The 24,312-nt window shown below is 41.9% G+C and overlaps 1 protein-coding gene across 8 annotated transcripts in view; it reads right to left on the bottom strand.

Annotated features, from left to right (window-relative positions):
• The window catches only part of TNRC6B (trinucleotide repeat containing adaptor 6B), a 206,005-nt gene that overhangs the window by 55,369 nt on the left and 126,324 nt on the right, over positions 1–24,312 (bottom strand). For all 8 annotated transcript variants that reach the window (XM_074271770.1, XM_074271778.1, XM_074271773.1 and 5 more), the window contains 3 exons: positions 18,028–18,115; positions 8,240–8,261; positions 676–1,017 (listed from right to left, as the gene is read on the bottom strand). In XM_074271770.1, coding sequence (XP_074127871.1) covers positions 676–1,017; positions 8,240–8,261; positions 18,028–18,115 — 452 coding nt within the window. The remainder of the gene's footprint in view (positions 1–675; positions 1,018–8,239; positions 8,262–18,027; positions 18,116–24,312) is intronic.

Here is a 24,312-nt window from a genome sequence, read left to right as displayed (position 1 = left end):
TTCCAAGCCTGCCTAGCACAGTGCTGGGCACATCCTGGGTATTTAAGCCCTCTGTCCACTTCTTCTAGATCTGCAATCAAAGAAGCACTGAAAATTGTGAGAGGGGTAAGCTTTGATTTCTGGTATGGGCAGAATAAAGTTGAAAACACAGTAAAAATAATACAAGTGGGTGTTGAAAACCCTGTGTGGGTCACATATAAAGACCCAGGAGGAGGGGAGAAGGCGGTATCTGGTGTAGACCCCAAAGCGAAGGCTTGCCACTTCCCACTGCTTCTGGCTTATAAGCAAATTATAGACTTACAAAAATAATAAGAACAAAATTTTACTACATCCTTCTCCTGATCCAAGATTATACTGTGTAGCTCTTAAGAGCTATGGACAAAGAAAAGCGATGCATCCCGTCTGGGAAAGAGAGAAAGTCCAGGGCTGACAACAAGTCCCAAGTGCGCCCGCAGCTTCTGGGCCTCTCTGGAGAAGTTTTAGGCAACTGACAAACAGGACACTGTGATGGACTCGCTCACCGTGCTGAAGAGCATTCTGGGGACACAGCTCTCTCTCACTCTGGTGGCAGGGCAGATACAGCTAACTAGCACCCCGCTCCCCCACACAGCTCATGCTCTTTCTGGGGGGGTCACCCTTCTGGGCGCTTTCCCGGCTGCCATGGCTGCTTCTTACCTGTTGCAGGCCCACTCTCACTTTGCAGCAGGGTTCCTGTCACTTGTGCGTTGTTGGGGTTTGCTCCAGGTGTGGTGGAGGGAGGAGGCCCGGCCCCACCCCCAAGGAGCATACAGGAGGGTGGAGGGGGCTGCCCGCGTTTTAGTAACACTTTGTGGTCCTGCTGGCAACGGAATCGCGGCGGCACCTCCCGAGGCATGTAGCGGGCGGCGCTTGGCGGTTGTCCGTTCGGCACTGCCACCCTTTTGGCATTGTTGCCACCATTGACTGGTGGCGATGGAGAGCTGCCAATTGGGCTGGCGGCCGTTGGTTGGCTTAAACTTGGTTTCGTCACTTCGGGCACTGAAAGTGGTAGGAAAATAAATCCATTAAATAAAATTTTCTACAACAGGTGCACATAAACTCACAGAAAAATCAATATAGACACTGCCTTTTCCTTTCAAAATACTCTAAAAGAACTCTGCATTTTTGTTTCTTATGGAACCTTCAGTATTCTATAAAATTTTTCCTAAAAAATAAGTGATAATGATGTACTTTGCAGCAATATGCATTGAATTAACTCTAGCTAGTCTGTTCATTAATTAATGTAAAGTTCAATGGACTTCAACTCCAATAGAACTGTGCTCAGTACTGGGAACATGAAGATGACAAAACACAAAATAATCGTCCATGTTTTCATGGAGCTCACATCTAATGGAGGAGTAAAGCATGTATGCACAGAACTATAGCAAGTTAAAATGGGGTCAGAACAAGAGAAGAGAGGATCACACTTAGGAACAGTTAGAAAAAGAGAGAGACAGCCTGTCCAAGCCATGGAGTGAAAGGGTTCTAAGCCAGCTTGCCTGCAGGGGAAAGCCAAAAGTTTTTTAGAACTCTAGCACTCTGCTCTGAAAGCAGAAGGAACAGAAGCCCAGAATCCCCTGCAAAGATTTCCTCCACATAACAGTTTTCAGAGGGAACTTCTCCCTAAGCAGAGATCCTCTGCTCAAACTGACCCTAAGAGAAGAAGTCAGTATCACGACTGCTGGGAACCCCTCGCTAAGAATGATGGGAGATGAAAAGGACCCTTCAGAAAGACTTGGGAAGGTTTGTACGAACTGATATCCTGGTTCCCCTCCCATTTCTCTCAGCAAAAGAATAAAAACTCTCTGTCAACATTCTGATCCACCAATGCAGGGACCAGCCAGAAAGCCCATCCCCAATCACCTGACAGAGAAAAGAAGGACTTACGATGCAAAACCTGACAAACATCTGTAGACGTGGTCAACAATGTTTTGTCTGACCATGCACATTTATTACAAGGGTTTTCTTTTTCTTTTTCAATTGGGGAGGGAGAATAGGACAATGAGAAAACAAATGTTTTGTTAATTGAAAAAAAATTAATAAAAGAAAGAAATGCACAAGTCTAAAACAAGCTGAAGTACATAATAAATAAATTCTAAGGACACTAACAGGGACATCTGAGACATGCTTGGGGGGGGGGGGGCTTGGTGGAGGACCAAACAAGTGATAGACCATTAGCTGCCAGGGGGATGATAGTGACCAGATGACAGAAAGAAGGCAGAAAAACCTCAGTCTTTATGGTGCTGTGCTTTTCTCAGCAAATTTTCAGGAGATTTAAATTGGGGGAGAGAAGAAAACAAAGAAAGAAAACAGAACCCCAACTCCCAAATAAATGAGGAGACAAGAAAAGTGACAATTCAGAAGAACTATATAATGTATTTAAGGGAATGTTTAAAAAAAAGATCACAGCTATGCTGTTATCTTTAAAAGCTCATGGTGAATCAAAGAGATGCTCTGGATTAGGGATGAGCAAATTCTCTGATTTCTCAGCTGAAGGTGGGAGAAGAAAAGTAAATTCTTTATGCTGCAAATCCATTAACGTGGACTATAGCTGAGTACTATATAATTTTTTAATGCAAAAAATACCCTAATTATAAATTAATTATTCATTAAAACAGGACTTATATTAAGCCATAAAAGAACAATTTAAGTTATTTGAATTTACTTTCTTTATCTGTATAATCGAAATTAATTCCTTTGAAAATGTAATTTCAGACTAGTCTTCCAGGTTAGCTCATATTTCTATAATGATTTTCTTTTCATTTCCAAGGAACTCTCTTCATTGTCCTTTAATAATAATAAAAAAAAAGCTGTAGACTGGATTCAGAAATTGCTTAAACTTTTAAATCTGAAGGGAAGTGATGTAATCCAATGATATACCCTGGAGGGGTTTAGAGCGGATGAGGGCCTTAAAAATCTCCCATACGCCTCTCATTTCACAGACAAGTAAACTGATTTTACCTGAGGTGGCAAGTGACAAACTTAGAGACTTCCAGTATTATGCTAATTAGTGAGTTCTTTCTTTCCTATGTTACAAATTATTTTCTCTGCTAATCTTAGTGAAGATATGAGTATGAACAGATTTTTTTTTCTCATATTCTCCATTTCCAATCTAAATCTAAATTAGAATCCTATGAAAAAAATTCTTATCTCTCCTCAAAAAGATTCCAATTGGGGCTGAGAATTTATCATCTGGACACCCTACCATCTGTCCCTCCCTCTCCAGATCTGCCAGAAACTCTGGCCTTTGGTCAGGGTTCATGTCCATTTCTGGTCTAGAACATCCAGGTTCCTTCCTCCCCAAGAATCACACACACAAGAAATGGTTTCTCGTCACTACGTCAGTTCCTTTTCAGGAGGCTTCTCAGGAAAGCCAGTTTGCCTCTCCATTGTTCTTTATCAACCATGGCTCCTCATCGTATCAGATACTCCTCTTGCCAGAAACTTTCCTTTTCAGAATCACAAAACTCAGCTGGCAACGATGTCGTCATGGCCCCCTTCCAGTCCATCCCACACCTGAGAAAAAGAAGGCCACCTATAACATCCTGTCCGGGCCGTTGTTCAGCCTTCACATGGAGACCTCCAGAGCAAAATCCCGGGTCTCCCTGAGGCATTCCTCTGCACGGGGAGTGGCCCTTGCTCTGACTAATTTCTCCCGTGGCTTTCCAAGCTCCCTCTGGAGCCAAACAAAACACATTGAATCCCTCTTCCAGGAGACGGGCCAGAGGGTCCCGCTGCCGCTCCAGCTCCACACTCAAAGGGTGGAGTTTTAGGACCAACAAAGCCCCGCCAGTTTCAGGCCCTTCTTTCACCTTCCAGTATGCACCCTCTGCCTCTCTGGAGCCTCTTTCCACAGGCTCCTTCTGAACCTTTCTTTTGATCTTGGATCGAAGGGAAGCAAAGCTTTCCTTAAGTCCCTGCAACTTTCTGATGGAAGATTAGCTTCTACTTCTTCCCCAGGGGCTGTCACCTGGCATGGCTAACACACAATGCTGACTCTTGCTGTTTCTCAAGACAAACTACCTGGTCTCTTGGGAATAGGAAGAGATGGAATAGGCTGGAGGAGGCGAGGACAGCAGAAAGCTTGTTGCTGGAAATTAGGTTCTTTTTCCACCATTATTTAAATAAATAATCACCAGACTAGGTGAAGTAGCATGGTCCTCTTGAGGGACAGACTAGAGGCAGCATCACCACCTCTGCCCAGATCCTGATGGCCCAGGAGCTGAAGCCGAGAACCTGGGAACAGTCCTGCTGCCAAGCCAGGGCCCTCCGTCATCACTGTGGCAAGCAGGCCCTGAGTAAGATGCAGCCTGGGATGGCTCCTTCCTCTGGGGGCGCAGCCACAGCCACACAAGATTCAGATAGAAGCCTTCCTGTCACCAGTGGTCCAACATCAGAAAATGAAATGATTCCACCATTGGAAATGACATTAAAGGCCTGACCACCAGGCCTAAGGACCTAAGGACCATGAGCCCTTTCCATCTGACTGGCAGCTGGAACCTTCTCTATGTGTGAGCTCTTTGAGGGCAGGGGCTGTTACCATTCTACACAAGTGTAGCCCCAGTGCTCAGCACAATATTCTGCACATGCCAAGTACTTCAGTAATTCATTCATTCAAGCATTCATTTAATAATTAGCAGCACTAACTTCCCTTGGCTGTTATGTGCAGATGTCTTCTCTCCTCAATAGTGATCAGATATTGGCCATTCCGTACTTGTATGACTGTCTCTTTCCATTTTTTGTTCCAATTATTGTTGACTCCTCCCTTACTCTGACTTCCTGCTATCTAATATCAAGTCCTGTCATTCTTTTCGTTTCAGCTTCTCAGGGACTTTTTACTCCAAAGATCCCAAATCCGGGCTGTCATCATCCCAAGCCTAGATAACTACAAGTCTCCACCTCTACTCCTATTTGGAAGGTCAGGCTGCCTTCCAAACATCCACCACCTTAATTTACTTAAAAATACTCTCCTCTTTAAAAATATCCTGACGACCCTTTCATGGCCCACCTCCATATTACAATTCTCCAGTCCAGACAAGTCGGTCTCTTCCTTACTCTGCTGCCACTCTGTTCCACTGCTGACACAATTTTTCCTTATGTTTTACAACATCCTCCCCCTCTCTGCCTGAAAAAATCCTCCCCCCCCATCTGCTTCTAGCCACCTAGGAAGTGAGAGGCCAGCCTCCTTCCCATCACACAGTGCTGGAGCAAAGATGCAACATCTCTGGTGTGTGATGTCCCATGCATGAACACTACCTTCCTAACCGCAGTACGCTCTTCCTGAAGACAAGGGCCACCGTTTTTATTGCTCTTGTATGCCCTCTAGTCTAGCACACAAGGTGCTCTCATTACACTTGCTGATACCATCCTACATGGCCAAAGGAATCTGAAAGCATGTAGGCCACACTCATAGGTTTACTGGAAGTGGAGCTACAAGAAACCTTGGAGAGAACCCAATGAGACTGGAGAGCTTACACCCAGGATCTAAGATTAGGGCAGCGCTGGGACTAGAACCTGCTGCCTCAGTCCCCCGTTCGCACCTTCTGTTCTGTTCTACTGCCTCCAAGTCAGGTATCCCTGCTGGCCAAACATGGTATATGTTTAGAGCTGTCTAAGCAGGAAAAAAAACATTCAAGATGAGGAGGAAATGAGCATTTTTAGGACTGAGAAGCAGCCTAAGATGGGAAAGGAAGGTAGAATGGCTGGCTGAGGGAATAAACAAGATCTGGGAGGAAGCAGGTAGAGATGGGGCCCAAAGCAGAGGGAAGAGAGACCGATTGGCCTTTTTCCTCTGACTAGAAGGAAGAAAAACTGAGTGCTAAGTTATTAATGACTGGAGAACGGGGACAGAAAGGGCTCCCAGTCAATTTTCTTAGTGAAAAGACTTTTTAAAAAGAGCTATTTCACCACTTCCCTGGGTCTTGGTTTTTCCATCCGAAAAATCATGGGTGGAGAAGATAGCGCCCCATTCTCTCCAAGCTGGAGAGTACTAGGACCTGATGAAAGGCTAGACTTTGTTCTCAATTCTCAACCCAAATCAAAGTCCTGCCTACTTACAGCCTACAAGGGTTGACTTAGAAAAAGCAGGTTAAAAAAAACTGTTCTCTGCAAGTTGCTGACCCAGATTTGGATAAGGAACAGCTCAGGGCAACCGAACAGCAAGAGGCCCAGAGAGAGAGAGAGAGTACGGATTTTCTGGCTAGCAGCAGGCAGACAGGGAACTAGATGTTTAGATGGGCTGGAACTAAGGAGTCACCCATCTTTGTCTTAAATGATAATTAAGGAAGCAAGCCAGGGAAATCCCAGTCTATTTTTGGCTTCTGCATACCTAACATATTTCATAAAAATAAAGAAAAGACTGTCACGGGCAAGGAGATTTCTGGTATCATCTTGGCTTATTTCCTTTCCTTTTCATTCCACACTGGTATTGAATAACTGATTACTGAGTATCTTTTACATGTAAGACACTGTGCTGGGGCTGGGAATATAAGGTGGAAAGGAGACCAAGCCCCTGCTTTCTAAGACCTATGGGCACTTATACCATTAAATCTATGGCCGAAGGGCTGTGTGTGTACACCAACAACTAGGAATTTTCTCCCCTACTTGCCGCCTCAGACTATTGCTCTACCTGCCTTGTCTCTTCCCTACCTATTTGTTCCCTGGTGCCACAACTAACATTCTGCCTGGCTAAAAATCCCCAGGGTCATGCTACCCGCATCCTCCCACTTATTCTTCCTCCAATCTCACTGGCAGCTTCAGCAGCATCCTCAACCTCGGTCCTATCTAATGCCAGAAGAATGACTTCCTTTTCAAAAAAAAGGAGACAGACACAAGATTTTGGGTTTTCCTTTGAAATGTGGGTAAATCTTAACCTTCATTCCTTAGAAAATTCAACTTCCCCCTCACATCATTACATATAAGGTCTTCCTCACAAGAGGAGGGAGGGAGAGAAAGAGGCAGAGACACAGAAAGAGATAGAGATAGAGGAAAAAGAGAGAGAAAGAGAGAAAGAGAAGGAAAGAAAAAAAGGAAGAAATGATAGAAAGAGAGAGAAAGGAGAGGAGAGGAGAATGTATATGTACATGGACATGTGTGTATGGCAGGGTGAAGAAAAAGAAGGGATCCAGGAGGAAGCCTCTGGATTAGGCGAGACACAGGAAGGTTTGCAAGGTCCTAAGAACAAAAATGAAAATGCAGTTCTAAATATAAGGGGACTCTTTAAAGGATTAGGGCCTAGCTCCTTTCACAGTCTGATGAAAACAACTTTCATCTGAGATTTCTAAATACTTCAGAAGTTTGGAATTCTAAAAAAAAACTATTACTTTTATCATGTTTCACCCTAAATCCTAAAAATCCCTTATTGATGTTATTTGTATTAAGGATGGTAGGAGAATAGGGGAAGAAACAGAACATCTTTTGCCCATGGGGGCAAACCAACTCCTAAGGACCCCAAGAGAAAAGGCTGATCAGGAGCAAAGAAGTTCCTTTCTCAGGGACTGAACATAGGCCCAGAAGCCTTCTCTCTCTAGGGCTGGTAGAGGGTGGGAGTCCCTTGGCTATCAGAATTGTGAAAACCTCCCATTCATATCTCTCAGACCCAAGAGCCTGTCAGGATGTACCGGAAAAAAAATGGGAGCAGGGCTGACAGAATTACTCTCCCCTACTTATCTTCACAGATCTTTCCTACAAGAGGAGTCAAATATCAGCAAATTTTAGATGACTTAAAGGATCTCGAATTTGGTTTAATTCCAATATTCAATATATTACAACTTCAGGAAATAAATGTGCACGTGACTTTCCCAATTTAAGTCTACCTTTCCCATTAAATTAAAATGTACTGCCTTCCTTTAAAAAGATATACTTTTCTTTTAGACCAAACATTTAACTTAATTAGTCTTTAATTCTAAAGGGGAAGCATGAAGTTATATAGACCTTCAACTCAAAGACTCTACCCAATTACTTGCAATAAAATATACTTTTTTTTTTTTTCTCTAGAAAATACTTCTCTCTTCTTGGAAAAATGTCTAACAACCATACATGTACATGTACTATTTTGCTGCCCAATGCCAGGCTTGATTCCAATTCAGCAAAAACCTAATTACTGTGCACAGAACTCTCCTTCCTTTTTCAAGAAAACTGGGAATTGACCTAGGAACATGAAGTAGGTGAAATAAACATTTTAAAGGGTTCTTCTGAATTAAACAAGTAAACATAGTCTTACCTTTGGTTTTTTGTTCCGTGACCTGCAAAATAAACAGAAGTTACAAAAAGAGTATTAACATGTTCTCCAATTCACTCCTATTAAATAAAAAGAAGAATTAAGGATTTTTATAAATGGATCCTTGTTACTGACAAGTCATAATTAGTCCCAGGGGGAAAAGAATCTGCTTCTGCCCTCTGATTCAATTCAACAAATGCAAAGACCAGGGCACTGTGCGGGCCAGGAGCTTTGCAAAGACAAAAGAGGGCATGAGGACTTATGGTAGCCATTAACAGACTGAGGGTTCCGTTGCCAGCGATACTGTAGGGAAAGAATATAAACTGGGCAGGACAACGCTGCCATGCCTATCTGATGTGCAAAGCTGTATTCGAGCCTAGGAATCCTTTCCTAGAGATGATGGTCAAGCCTAATGGTCCACGGTAGAGAAAGTGAAACAAAGCGATTTCTATGATTGCTTTAGAATCTTTATAAAAAGTGTCTCAGCCTGGCAAGTAGTGGATGCAAAATTCTTGTCACTATACCTCCTCCAAATATCATTAAGGTACATAACATTGAGAGATTTAAAATTAACCACAGGAACTAAAGAGTTTTTCCTAAATAGGATTGATAAAACAAAATTTAAAAGTTACAAATCTTCAGTTGGAAAATAGGAAGACTAACAATCGATATCATAATACATTGTTATGAACAATATAGAACAAACTCAAACTCAGATATGGTTAGCCAAATCTAAAAGATAACTTCTGATGCCCGAAGAGGATAATTTCATAAAAATGGTTCAGGAAGATAGTAAATATGGAAGTCATCAATCTTAAAGGTCATACAAGCTGAAAACAAATTGGTTTAAGAAGGATCTGGATAAAATTCCCAGTTTGTAGTCCATAGTCCATTATTAAGGGGAGCCAGGGGAAGTATGTGGTCAATACTTCTTCCCCAAAATAACTTCCTGTATCAGTGTTTTTATGTATCATGAATGGTGGTTCCCAGTATTAGGAGCTGCAGAGAATGTCTACTGAAGAAAGCAGAGTTCCTGGTAACCTATTTATTCAGAATAAGAATTAATCTACTCCAAAAGTGGTAGATAACTGCCATAGGCCAAGTTCTTCTCCTTCACAGTCTGAGCTTCCCATCAGTCTCCCTGCTGTTCCCTCAACACACTAGTCTCAACAAAGCCTCTTACTCCCCGCTCCCCCTTAACCTCTTGGGATCTCTACAGGCCAAGGCTCCTCCCCCCCTTTTTATTTAGCCATTAGAACACAGGCTGTCCCTCAATACAAGGTAAGCTCTTTGAGGACAGCCTGATGCTGGAGTTCTGGAGTCTGGAGTCCCAGCTTCCACCACACCTTTAGGGCTTATCCTCTGTGTGCTTGTGACCAAAATATTCCCTCCTGGTCTCCGAGGACACGGAAGAGCCCTAGCTTCATGATTTCAGCGTCCCTAGGACCCACCACAGAAGCAGCCTGGCACACGGGAAAGGCACAAACAACACAAGCTTGCCGAATGAATCCTTTAAGTCCCCACACACCGCCTCACATGAAGGATTTTTCCCACAGGAATAAGTTGCCAGGAATTGTGGCCAGCGGGATTTGATAGGCTACCAAAACCATGAAAAAAACTAGAGGTCGGTCACCCGTGTCCCCAAGCCTTGGCATTTTTGGGTAAGCGTGATTTTAAAAAAATTAGGGGCGCAGCATCAGGCGTCCCCGTGAGCCAGCCCTCTGCATCATCTATGTGCCTCCCGGGTCAAGCCCCAAAAGGATGAAAGGAGCAGTGCTCATTAAAGAAGGGTTTCCTCTTCCCTCTCCTCCTCTGGGCTCTCACCCCCCCACTCCCCACTCCAATCCAAACAGAAGCTGCTCTGGGATCCACACAGCTCTCTCCACCATTTTGTAATTTAAAGATGATGAATGTTGGAAGGACTATCCTGGTCATCCCGGTAAACTTTTTCTCCCTAAAAACTCCTTTGCAGAGTGGGAGGAGGGGAGTAAAAAAGGTCACCTCCTTTGAGATTCCACCATCCAGTCATAGTGAAGTGCAAACAGCAGGGATTTCCCAAAGGGGAAGGGCAAAACATGACAAGGAAGGCGGCCAGCTCTGACAGCCCAAAGACCAAAGCTCGCTGCTGGGACCCACTTTCACTTTGTATGCTGGCCCCCAAAGCCCACCTCGCCCCGAGCCACAGGCCGTGCCACGCGACTTTCAGACAGGGAAACAAAGAGGCACCAAAGAGGGAGAGGGCAGCAAGTGTCACCAGGGACAAGTCACTTTCTCAGAGAAGAAGAAAACCCCTCCATGAAAAAGACTGAGCCCTGAAAACATCGAGGAGGGTGAAAGTGTGGCTGGATCTCAGGCATCAGCTTTACTGACTCAGAAACCTTATGGAGGCCGCTCCTAGCCCCGCCCCACGGCAACTTCAGGAAGAGCTTCCATCTTGTTCTTCGGCACATCAGGGGCACCGCACCACGCTGGCACCTACTGTGTTACAGCGTCACGGGGGAGAGCGCCCCATTCCGGGTGGTGCTGGGTGTCCTCAGGGTGACTGGGGGGCTCTGCTCCCTGCATGTCCCCAGGAAGCTGGGCCTGCTTTCCTCAGCTCCATTATCTCCCAGGAGCCCCAGCACAGGCAGCTTCCCCCAATCACCTGTTATGTTACTGACATACCTCCAATAGCTCTTTTTAGATCCTCATCAAGTCCCCCAAGTCAAACCCAAGTTTACAAATGATAAATCCTTCCCAAAAAAAACCCAAAACAAACAAAACCCCCCAAACCTGTTGTATAGTCCAGTTCTTGTGCTACAGGGCTTCCACAAATGTATGAGTGGTTACTATGGATCTGAGCCACCTAATGTTGCCTGACTACAGCTTTCCTTTCACAAGGTGTGAAGTACAAAATGTGACATGAAGCCTGGCAAGTGTCAGGGCAGAGCCCACGTGCACAACTCCCAGAGGAGGGGCCCCCCTGAAGTGACAGAGCAGTCTAACCTGAGCAGAAGAGGACTGCCCAGGCCTGGGAGGGGGCCACAGATATAAGCTGCCAACGGCAGCCCCGGGGGAAGAAGGCACCCAGAGGACGCCAAGGATGGATGCCAAAGGCCACAGAGAAACAGGGAGGTAAGGCAGCAGCAAGTTCTGAGGCCGCACGGTCGCCCTCAGGCAGGCCCTCACACAGGGCCTCCTTACTGTCATTTTGGACAAACCGCTAACACGATGCTTGATTTGGTTTCCAGCTCACTGCAGATGAAAGGGAAGGAAGGAGCAGGCAAACAGAAGGAAGAGGAGAAAGAAAAATTCAAGTGTCTGCAAGAGCTCAAAAAGGAGGCATCTTTCTGGGGACCTGGCCTCCGCTCTAAGAGGGGCTTAAAGGAGACACGCTTCAGACTGTCCAAAAAGAACAAGAGGCTAAGTTGTGTTGAGGTTGGGAAAGTGCACAATGCATTTTATTTTGACCAAATGAGTTTCTCTGTGCAGAACAGAACAAAGAGGAGGCTGCCTGTGCAACCGCCATTCTGCCCACACCGAGTCTAGCTTGCTTCTCACATCACAAGTTAACCCAGATTTGTCAGACTGTTTTCAAAGCTGGTCTGCTTGTCTGCATTTCCTACCAAGCTTTCTTTCACTCTCTTATGCATGTTAAAAAAAACGCTTTTAAAATGTTTTTTCAAAATAACTTTTCTTGGTGTTTAATTTTAGGAACCCTCCCACAAGCTCCATTCTTCCTTCCACAACCCCTATTCCTCCCCTGTAATTAAGAAAATTAAGAGTCTTGTATCAAACAGACCATCAAGAAAATTTGTTGTTCCATTGTTTTTCAGTCGTGTCTGATACTTCCCAATCCTGTATGAGGTTTTCTTGGCAAGGATTCTGGAACAGATTGCCATTTCCTTCTCAGCTTATTTTACAGAAGAGGAAACAAAGGCAAACGATAAATAAAGTGAACTTGCCCAGGATCACACAACTAGGAAGTGTCTGAGGTCACATTTAAACTCAGGTCTTTCTGAATCCAGGCCCAGTGTTCTCTCCATCGCATCATCTAGGAAAGAAAACTTCCATTTTGGCAATGTCCCAAAAAATCTCGTGTCCCATTCAGCACCTTGAGTTCATCCGCTCTCCAGTTCTCTGGAATCTCTGATGGTCAGTGCAGGGGAAAGAATTAAGGGGTTTAAGGATTTTCTTTTTTATTTCACCCCATTAACATATGGGCTAAATATATTAACTGGTTCTGTTTTCTTTATTCCACACATCAGTTCAAACAAGTCTGTCCCAGTTTCTCTGGCACCAACTTCTTTATCTTTCCTTGTAGCCCTTACCATGGGCTCTGTCATGACCACACTAACCTGTCAATTACATATCAACTAGCCAATCACAAAGACTTCTGAAGCCGCCAAATTGCTTGGTGTGCCAGTGATCTTTTGCAAAGTGTGACTCAAGAGGATTCCACTCTATTCCTGTACTATAACTTATTCAGCGACTTCCAGAAGCATTATTTCCAGTTCTCTGTCATCACAAAAATCAATGCCACAAACATTTGTGCATACGAGGACCTTTTCGTTTTTCTCTGATGACTTTGGTTTTCAACTCAGCAGCACCATTGCAGGATCAAAGAATACACATGAATAAGTCACTCTTGAGATTGTTTCAAACTGCTGTCTAGAAAAGCTCCATTGTCAGGCCATTGATTTGCTTGTTTCTCTCACATCCTTTCCAACAATTATAATTTTCCCTTTTTTGATCATCTTTGCCAATTTCTTTAGTCATGAATAATTGGAACATTTTTTCCCTAGGTCATATGTAACTTAATTTCTTTTTTAAATTTTTGACCATTTGTCTTTTGGGGCATGGCTCTTATTTTTATATATTTGAAACAGTTTCTCAAATATCTTAGATTTAACACTGACAACAGAGAAATTTTCTGTAATTCACCTCACTCTCAATGAACTGAGAATTAAATTTATTTTGCTTGTGTAAAACTTTTCAACTTTATGTTTGGTTATGAACTCCTCCTTTTTCATAGATTGTGATGTCTTCTTTGTTCTAATTTATTTATGATTCATACCGAGTCATATAATCATTTGGAATTTATTTCAGTATATGTGGTGAGATGTTTGTCCATACTTAAGGCTGGCTTCTAGGGTTTTTTACAGCATTTTTTGTCACATCATAAGACCTTGTTCAAAGTAGCTCGGATCTTTGGATTTATCAAACATAATGCTACCATGTATGTTTGCTTCTGCAGATTGTGTGCCTTTCCTGCAAGTGAGACTACTCATTAATTGAATGATTTCTCTAATCTCTTCCCAGTACTGAACAGTTTAACTGATTAATGCTTTAAAGTATTCTTCCCCACACCTATGTTCATTTCTCTGAAGACTTTTAACATTTTAGTCCTCCAGATTAATGTTATTATTTTCCCTAACTATAACATAATTCTTTGGTAGCCTAAGTGGTATGTCACAAAATGAGTAAATAAACTGAGGATGAATTGGGATTTTTATTATATTGCCATGCCTCAACCATTAGCAGTTATTCTCCCCACCTTTCTAAGCCTAATTTTACATAAAGAATGCTGTGTAGTTATAGCTGTATAATTCTGTTAGGTGTACGGCAATAGTCTCCCATACATTTTATCCATTCTGCAGTTATTCTCAATCTCTCCGTTTCTTTCATTCTCTTCCTCTGCTAGACTATGTTGGTAATAGACAGAAAGATTAATTATCTATGTGGATTTATTTTATATTGTGCTACCGTGCAGAAGGAACTGATTATTTCAATTAGTTCTTAGTTGACTCTCTTGAGTTTCTTTAGGTAGATATCAGCTAAAAGTGCTTTTTGCTTGCTTATGCTCATGAGAAATTTCCTTTTCTCATCTTATTCAATAGCTAACACATCTGTACCATTCTACCCAAGAGTGGCCATAATAAGGTCTCTCCCTAGTTTAGGTATCAAAATCATATCAGAGAAAAAACTGATTACTTCTTTTCCTAATTTTTGCAGTTTATGTAATACTAATAACTGTTCAGTGTTTGATAGAATTTGATTGTACATCCGATGGTTTTATATTTTTCTCTATGGGAGTTAGGGCTCACTTATTTTTTTTCTGAGATGTTATAAACTCGACTTTTTTCTGTTCATCTGAGATTGAAGTTCATGACGTACTAGGTCTGCTCCAACTATGATGTCACTTGGTCTCATTTCTTTAAGTTCTGCTTTCACCTTTACCCTCTAGAACAGGTGCCCCCCGCCCCCTGCGTAGCTGGGAAATATTTAACAGAATAAATAAAAGAAAACAAAACTGATAATGGGATGTTTAAAAATAAAGTTGATATGTAGCCCTCATAGATCCTTGTACCCAGTTTCAGTTTGAGCCTGACTTCATGGCTCCCAAGTCTTCCTGGGAAGATATCACTTCATGGTGGTTAGGTTATTTCTGCCTCTTTCTAGTTTTTCCTTTTAATGTCTACTAAAATGGGGTCATTCATGTCACTACTACTGCTCTGATATTTTAGTTACCTTTACCTTTAAAGTAATCTTTAGTTACCTTTCTTGTATTTTTCTTGTTTGGGGTATTTGTATGTTGAATAACCTGTTTGTAATTTCTTCTCTCTCTCTTCTTCTCTGCCTCTTTCTCCCTCCCTTTCTTATATGTAAGAGTGATTCAGATACTTCTCTTTCATCGAATGTGTATCGTTTTCATTGATAATTAGGCTGAGTTTTGTAAGGTCTATCAAGTTGGGTTTTGATCTCCTTTACCTTTTCTATTCCTTTTCTTATTCACACAAATATTGTTATTCAAGCTTCCTTTCCAAAGAATTGCTTGTTTGTCACTGTAGTGATGAAATGTAACCACTCTGAACCTTGGAGTCTAGAAGCAAGGGTGTTTGTTTTTGTGGCTGCCACGTGACTTTTCTGGAGAGAGGCTTGGTTTTCTGTCTATAGAAGTGGTCATGTCTGTTCCATTACTTCTGTCATCAAGGCCTCCTATCCATTCCTGTGGGACCTTCCAGTTCTGAGTGTCCAGATCTCGAAATTATGGTTTGCTTAGAGGCCACGGTTTCTCTCCATGTTGCCTCTGGCTCTTCTTCTGGACCATCCTTCACTTCTCTGGATCCTGGGGTCCCCAGTCTATGCTCTTACGCTTCTTAGAGGAGACTGGTTCAATGGAATTTAGAGAAGTGACAACAGAAATACTTAGGAAAATAGAAAAGTTTGAATCCATAAGAGCCATTTTGGAATATCTTACAGCACTGGTAGGAATCTGAAGGACTCTGGGTTTCATCACGTGTTGAGTTCAGTTCCCTTTGTCTTATATTTATTTAGACATGCTTGCAATTGATTATTTGTATATCTTAAATAGTCTTCACTATCAGCTTGTGCTACAGGTTTTATTTTTAAGCTGAGTTTTCTTCCTCCTGCAATGTTCGGTGGTTTGAGTGTTTAGTCTCTCTACTCTCCTGTGCCCACTTTCTGTCTCCTTCCTCTTAGAGGGTAGGTTTGCCTGTAGGATGAATCTCAAAGTCCCCTTTTATTGGCTCTTACTGAAACTCCTTTGCTTAAGACCTAGTGCAGCCCACACACTGGAGCCTTACCCCAGTTTCTTTAGCTATTTAATTCTCTGGCTGATTTTTCTACTGCTTCTTGTAGGCCTGAGGGAAGGCTTTCTGAGCAGAATTTCTGGCACTACTTCGGGGATGCCCAACTGAGAGGGCACCCTGGACTGAATCCTTGTCCCCTCCTTCCAACACAGTCTTTTCCTCCCATACCTCTCCTTCTCTGCAGGTGGCTAAGCAGAATTGGGGTCTAGCACTCAACCTTGGAACAAGAGATTGGTAGAACAAGAATAGGGGCAGAAAATGCTGAGCGGGTCAGGAACTGTGTCTGAGCATGAAGTGAAGGGTACTGAGTGAGGGCCCAGCCTTAATATTTTCCACTGTTTCACAAAGCGGTTACCTTGCTGGACACTTCCTGATTTCTCGGCCTATAAAGACAGCTATAACCATTCTACCTCTGACACACAATTGTCCATAATTCTGGGTAGTGGGCTTTAGAGAAAATGTCTCATACTTCTCCTTCTACCATCTTGCTCTTCATAATAAAAAGGGTCAAATAAAGTCCTGGCACTTAAGTTTAGCTAAAACAGAATATTCTTCATTAAGGATGGGCGGGTATAAAGTACCGTAGCATATTTCATTTATCCGTATGTTGTAGCTTACCTCAGATGAATTTTGCCCCTAGCCTTTTGGAAAGACTACTAAGAGTTTTGGTCAATCAAGTTAATGTTCCCCTAACCCAAGGACTTTCAGGACAATTAGCTTCCATTAGATATTCTTTTCAAAGTTGTCCCCTGCTGCTGCCAAAATTCTTCAGGTGGAAAATAATAAAGGAACAAAATATTCTTCTTCCAAAGATGAAGGCTGTCCCAAATCAACCTTGCTTCTTCAGAACATTTCTAAACTGGGGGAAGGAGTCAAGGGACAAACAAGCACACCAGCAGAAGAAAGGTGACTTAGAGTGAGTTCTAGACTGCCAGAGATGGCAGATGCTCATGAGAAAATGGAAACTTTTCTTCCTTTAATAGGACTTTCAAACAATTTCCTCACAACCATCATGTGGCAGCGGAGAATCATTTTGTGGTGGTTGCCTAGTCATGTCCTACTCTTTGTGGCCCCATCTGGGGTTTTCTTGGCAAAGACGCTGGAGTGGTTCTCCAGTTCATTTTACAGATAAGCAAACTGAGACAAAGGGTGAAGTGATTTGCCCAGGATGGATCACACAGTGTCACATTTGAACTCAGGTCTCCCTGAAACTAGACCTGCCACTCTACTCACCACCCAGCTGCCCAGTAGAAATAATGACACTACTCCCCCAAATGGAGACCCAAGGAGGTTAATTATTATTATAATGAAAACTACAAGTTTTTATACAATTTTACAAAGGTGCCTTATGTATATGACCTCATTAACCTCAGGGAGTCAGGAAAGTCCAGGGAAGCTTACCAGATTTTACCATAAATCACACAAATGGCTAAAAAGTCCTTCAGCCAGATCCAAGCCCCAGCCAACAGCGCTATCCCCAGAGCATCTCTTTGGAGACAGACATACTCTTGTTTCTAACATTGCTTCTATTTCCTCACCCAGATTTTGGTCTACATTCACCACCACATCCAAGACAGCAGCCTTCCCTACAGAGCACAGCTGAGGATGTGGAAGATCCCTATGACCTCCTGCCAAGGCTGAGTCACTGACATAAGACAGGAACTCAAGCGCAAATGTGGGATAGCCACTGCCCCCAAACAGTGTCAGAATAGACTCAGGGCAGTATTTAATGCCTTATGGTTTTCAAAATGGGGGGCAGAATATAAAAGGTTTTTTGAATACGCAAATGTTGTAATAGTCTTTTTGGGGAAACCAATAACTTGTTTCTTTTAATATGTTAATTGAATTTTGGGCACTAAGATATCTTAAAACTACTTAATGACAAACAAAAACCTTTCCTTAAGAAAAGTAAAGCCTCAGAAATGTTTATACCAAATGCAGAAGAAAAACTGCCTAATGCTAATTGATTCCATAAACAAAAACATCATTATAGGGGATAATTAGTTTGATTCCTCTCCGGCCTGCCACTGGATTTGAATCTCAAGTGACTACTCAGTTAAACTATATGTGGTTTCACAACTTCATGGAAGGGATTTTTTAGTCACACAGAAATGTTACCACTGAAGACTAATACTGATCCAAGAAGCCCGCTATTCCACGTAGCTTTACACAGAACTTCTGTGAAAAGGTTAGACTTACCTTCTGAGCAGCTTCTTTCTTCTTTTTATCCTCTTTCTTCCTTTTCTTGTCTTCCATTAACTGTTCTTCCCTTTCTTGCTCCTTCTCTCTGTCAAAATAAAACAATATTTCACATGAGCAATCCCCAAAGACACATCTGTGACAACTATGAGCATTATGGAACCACAAGAAAGAAATTCATATTAATTAAGTGTGGTAATCATTATTACTATTCTTTATAGGTGTATTTCTGAAGTGTGTATCATATGTTCAAGAAAATCATGTTTACATCAATGCATGGACAAATCAAAACTGTTTATTCTTAAATTAAGACCAAGTTTTTAGGTTTTAAAGAAGAAAAAAAAAAAAAAATCCTCAGCCTAAATGTCTTACTTTAGAGAAAAAGAAACTAAGATATTACGTACATCATACAGGTGCTAAATAACTGAATAGGGACTCAACCTGTGGCTATTGGACTCTGTACCAGGTCCATGCTCTCATCTAAATATAATTCATTCATAAAGAGTATACGATAATGACTTAAATAGATTCTTATTGACTTTTTGTTTTGCCTAGATTTCACCCTGCATATCACACCCCAACAAAGAATTAAAAAAAAAAAAAAAAAAAGTAAAAAGAGAGAGAAAAAAAAAATTCTGTAAGACCAATATACTAGGGTAGGGGAAGCAGACACTGTATGCAATATTCCATACTGATAGACCCCTATTTCTGCAAGGAACAAAGGAGAGGAGATGTCTTCTCCTTATCTCTTCTTTAGGCCGAGCTTTTTTTATAATTTTCCAACACTCAGATTTTACTGGTCATTTGTTTTATAATCCTGAATTCATTCTAATTACATTGTCACAGCTTTGTATATATGGTCTTCCCAGATTTGTTTACATCACATACCCAAGTCTTGACATCATTTTGTTGTTTCTTACAAAATATAGGGAATTCTTTAGCTCATTAACATACTACAATTCATTTGGCTATTTTTCAATCAACGAACTTTTCCTTTTTGTTTTTGTCCCAGTTTTTGGCTGCCACCAAAAAGTGCAACTGTAAATATCCTGGGATATGAGTTTTTGTCACTGTGTCCTCCTTGAAGGAGTATTGCAAGCTCTGGGTATGGATGCTGTATCCAGAATCATCATACACATTCACAGCTCCACCAACAGAGCATGAGTGTGCTTTTCTCCATACAACTTAAGAGATATTCTGAACTGCCTTTCTCTTATTACTAATTTTGAGGTGGATCCTTCCATATGGTTTTTAAGAGTTTGTGATTCTTCTTTTGACAACATTCTGTTCTTCAAACCATGTATCTACTGGGGAATGGCTTTGAAAAAAAAAAAGCTTTTAAAAGAGCAGTTTAAGACAATCACCAGTATAACTTGTAAAGAAAACAAATATGGAATCTAAAATATATCCTGATGGTGCTGAGTATTTCTGTGTGGGCTTAACATTTGGAACTGAAAGTGGCCAGAGAAATTACCAAGTTCAAATCACCTCTTTCTACTCAAGAGGAAACTGGGGCCACAGCAAGGAGAAAGACCATGTCACAGAGGCAGCACATCCAGGCTCAAATGCAGATCTCTCAAACCTAAATCAGGTTTCTTTCCCCAACATCACAAGGCTGTTCATTTGGATGAAAAATGAATCAGTGTCCACGACAATATTTTCCAGGCTTACGAATGAGACAACACTAAGAGATAATTGATAGGTACATTCATAAGAGAGTTGGAGGGGACTTCAGAGATCTTCCAGTTCTCTTTCCCCCTTTTCTACAGGAGGAAGCTGGGCAAATTTCATGGCTTGCTCCAAGTAGCTCAGGAGTCAAGGTTGGTCAAAACCTTCCAAATTCTGGTTTACTAACCATTTCATCAACTTTTCACACTCCCCTGTGTCACCCCAAGGTGTAGCATCATAGAGCCCCTCTACCATCAGAAAGCAGCCCCAGAGGCCCCCTCTTCTAATCCTTATGTGATGAATCCTTGGCCACTTGCTTGAAGACCTTCTTACCCTAATTCCTGCTGGAAATATTCTGAGAATATTTTTCCTCCTATTAAACCCAAGTCTCCTTCCTTAAAATGTCCTCACATCTTAGTAATTTTATGTAGTAGGGCCAAAACCAGCAAGTTCACAAGCCAATGTTTCTGCTGAGTTTTCTACATTGGTGAGCCAACTCTCAATTACTTCAGTAGATCTTCCTGGGCACACGCTGGAGGCATTTCACACTACTGAAAGATTATTAGCCAAACAAGCTGATTTATGAAATCATATGAATGAAAGCACAAGTAGCTGCTTAAATATGTATTTTTTTTTACAATTAAAGTCCTGTACTTTTCTCCTAATTATATGAAAATGAAACACTTTCCATTAAGTTCTTCATAGCCTGATGATAATTATGCAAAGCCAATATGGACATTTTTCTATCTTTCCTAAGAAACTAAAATGTTTCTTATATATTAAAATTATGAACATCCATAGCATATGTTAGTAATGTTATGAATGTTCATAATTATAATATATAATTTAATATATAATTACTAACATCAGCAGCTACTTAGTTATGCCTTTCAGGTTAGTCTGTTTATCTGTCCAGAGGGATATTGGTCAGCTTATCAATGTACGTTCCAAAATTTTGAAGCCAGCGCACAATTCAATAATCCAGATATGACAGGGACAGGACAGATGACAGTGAGATTAATATTGGAGACATCCTTGACTTTTCCCAAAATTTCACCCCACCTAGATCATCATATCTGGGTGGCGTTATTGTCCCATTCAACTAGAAAAGTTCATACATAATTTAATCTAAGGTGAATTCTGGACCAGAGACAGATCTGGTCAAGGTCCTTTGTCTAGACTGCCCAAGGCTGGGGATGACCTTGAAGAAAAATCACATAATCAAGTCACAGTCCTCAGCCTCTTATAAGAATAGCTCTACCTCTCATTATACACTCTCATTAACCAATCAAAATGGATCAGAAGCAATTGCCACCCTCAGGGACACCCACTCTTTCAAGGGCATGTAATTATTGAGTGGGCTCCAGAAAGTCTTTGGCATTCAATGATTCCTTTTATTAATTATATGCTAGCTGTATAAATAAATGATAAATTACGCAGAATCTACGCCTCTCAAACTTTTTATACTTCACAAAGCACATTTTTCGTCATGAGCATCCTGTGTCTTTATTTCAGAGAAAGCCTAAATTAGATTTTTTAAAAGTCTTCCTTTTAATAAAATATCCCAGAATTCTTCCAGGAACCAAAGTCAAGTTTACTGTTGTGCAGACTTAGAAGAAGCTTCCGGGAGATGGAGGCAGACTCCTTCATTTTAGAGAGGGGACACTGAGGCTCATAGAGCCACCACCTTCCCTCTTTAGACACTGGTGCCTTTCTTCCCCTTTCATGATTCTGAAAGATCACCGGGCGCGAATTCCCTGCCTGCTACCCTGGGCATTTCATCTGACGTGCACATGGCCCCGTCAAAGGTTCCAGCCTCAGCTGAGGGACGCTGGCCTTGGCTTCCTCATCCGTAAGGGAGTTACGTGGTACAACTGGGTCTCTGAGAGTCTTTATCCTACACAAAGAAAGCAAATGAAACTTCCCCCGCAACAAATCCTCAGCTCTATTTCCTGCATATGCTATAAGATTAATCAGATGTTGGTTAAAATGTACACGGGGAGCTTCTGGGTGGCACGAGGGACTGAACACTGAGCCTACAGTCAGGAAGGCCTGAGTTCAAATTCATCCTCAGACACTTGACACTTAACCCTGAATGCTTTGCAAGAACACAAATAGCTAGGACTAGACTTGGAGTCAGTGAAGCCCGAGTTCCAAGCTAGCTTTGACACTTACTAGCACAAGACCAAGGGCACGCTACTTTTTGTCTCCTCATCTGTAAAATGGCTACAACCATCATCTTCTACATCTCAGAACTGCCGCGAAGGTCAAATGAATCACACAAACACCTTAGTTTTAGAAGTGACTTGAAAATTATAAAACACCCTATAAATGTTACTTATCACAAACTACACACATACATATTATACACATGCATATATAAGATAGTCCAAGTGCTTTAGTGCTGTTTAAAACTTCAGTAACTTATGAAAATGGACTCACTCAAGGAAAGGTGGTCAGCCCGCCCCACCTCAGGCCTACCCGGTTAGGGCCCTTTCCTCTGGCTGAGAGGCCAGGTCCCATTCCCCGCTTTTCTCCTCCCTTGTTGCTATTTACTCCAGTATCTTGGTGAAACTGCTTTTAAAAGTGAAGCACAAATCGATGGGCTGCTGTTACAATTGGCAAATATTTCCTGTTTCAGTATTTTGTAAACTTTAAAAGCATTAAGACTTCAGAGAACGCATTCTTACACAATAGTCCCTTTTCCATCCAGCATTCTTCTTGGTAATAAAGAAAGAAGAACCCTCCTAATTCATGGGCCTTCCAAAAGATTTATTTCCAGGAGACAAGTGTGCCTCCTCTCCTGCCCAGGCCTCCCAGCTGTCTGGATCTGTTTTTGCTGGTTTTCCTATCATCTAAACCATTAATGTGGCTGGAGAAGTAAATGACTTTTTTCTTCAGTAGGTTTCTCTAAATACATCTCCACAGAAGTTTTACTCTGTGCCCACATCCCAGTGGGAAAGCAAGCCTGGATTCTCAAAGACAACACGGCCAACAGCTAGAAGATGCTGAAGGACCCCAAACGAGGGCTGACTTCCATGGGCAGACGATTAGTCAAACTGCAGGAGGGGCTTACCGCTCTCCAAGACTTTAAGCCCCCCAGGTGGGCTTCCACACCAATTATACGAGATTGCTCTAAAAGTGTGACCGTGTGTCCAGATGGAAAACCACCCTCCTCTCACTTATCCGTCACATTAGGACCCATGCAGCTTTTCTTTCCTTACCAGGAACACAAGTTTTGTGACTCCCATTTCCCATAAGAGGAAACTGAGGCTATGAGAGAACATGGAAGCAGCCGAGTTGTGAACAGAGCCAAGTCACCCGGAGTTCATGATTTCCGGATGACTCTTGTCAGTAGGAGGACGTGGCTCAACATTGGAAAGGAGAATCACTAATGTCCAAGGGCGGCTAGACGGGGAGCCCTAAGCCCAACCCCAGCACCTGGCACGGAGGAGACAGCCAATAAATGTCGCCTCCCTCCTTTTCCTCCATTTTCCTCTATTCTGCCCTTGACCTCCACAACAGCACAGGCCTAGAGATGTCTATTAAGTCTGTAAGTCCATTTATTAGATGCCTATCATGGGTCAAGAACTGGGACGCAAATGCAAAGATGTAAAACAATCCTGATCTCTGAACAAGGAGAGAAGAGGGATCTCTCACGCAGAGAGACTATACAGAGAAGAGACACAGGAAGAAAGCCAGGAGGAAGGGTCAGCAGTGGTTAGAAAGGCTTCCTGGAGAAGACCCAGGGGTTTTACCTGGAGATGGAGGAGGAAGGCCTCTGGAGGGAGCCGTCTGCAGGCGGAGCTAAAGTCTGAAGGAAGTAGGAAGTGGAGGGAGGAGGCGGAGCCTTCCATGGAAAGGAAACAACTCCTCTCCACATGGTGTGGGGACCCTTAGGGTGGCCGGGTCACAGGGAGAGCAGATACAGGAAGATCAGTCCCAACTAACCTGCTGGGACTTGAATTAATTTGCCTTTGTAAAATTCGAAATGAAAGGACTATGATTTCATAGGATTTAAAGTTCACTGGGAAATGAGATTGAGAAACATAACTAGGCTATGGACTAATAACAAATAAAGCCTCTTAAACAACGAATGGTGCTCTACACACTTGCTTTGGATAAAAATGACAAAAAGCAGTATACTGACTAAAGAATGAAACAGGTGCTGAAAGTAGAATACTTAATATTAATATGCACAAAATAGAAAGCACACTGGGCTATACATCTATTTAAGCAGGGAAATTAAATGGCAGAGTATTTAAAAGACCCATTTTAGATTTGGTCTTGCTCAACACACATTTCTTTTGTGGATCTGAATGAGGGAATCAAATAAAATGCTAACATACTTTGCAAATGACATAAAATTAGTAAGCAATACAAAATGCCACTTGGGCAGAAAAATCACCCAAAGCCTCAATAATTCTACTTAAATTATCAAATGCAGGCAAAAAGCACCTAGTAAAAAAAAAAAAAAATAGGAAAAAAATTCAGAAAGATAATGTGAAGAAAATTTGGAATGTAACCGACTAGTTGACTGAAAAAGTAACAGTTCTATAAAAAAAAAAAAAAAAAAAAAAAAAAAAAAAGCACCAAATGAATTATAAAATGAACATT

The sequence above is a fragment of the Sminthopsis crassicaudata genome, chromosome 5 (assembly GCF_048593235.1).
Source record: "Sminthopsis crassicaudata isolate SCR6 chromosome 5, ASM4859323v1, whole genome shotgun sequence".
NCBI classification, from domain to species: Eukaryota; Metazoa; Chordata; class Mammalia; order Dasyuromorphia; family Dasyuridae; genus Sminthopsis; species Sminthopsis crassicaudata.
This window is presented reverse-complemented; position numbering and strand designations above follow the sequence as displayed.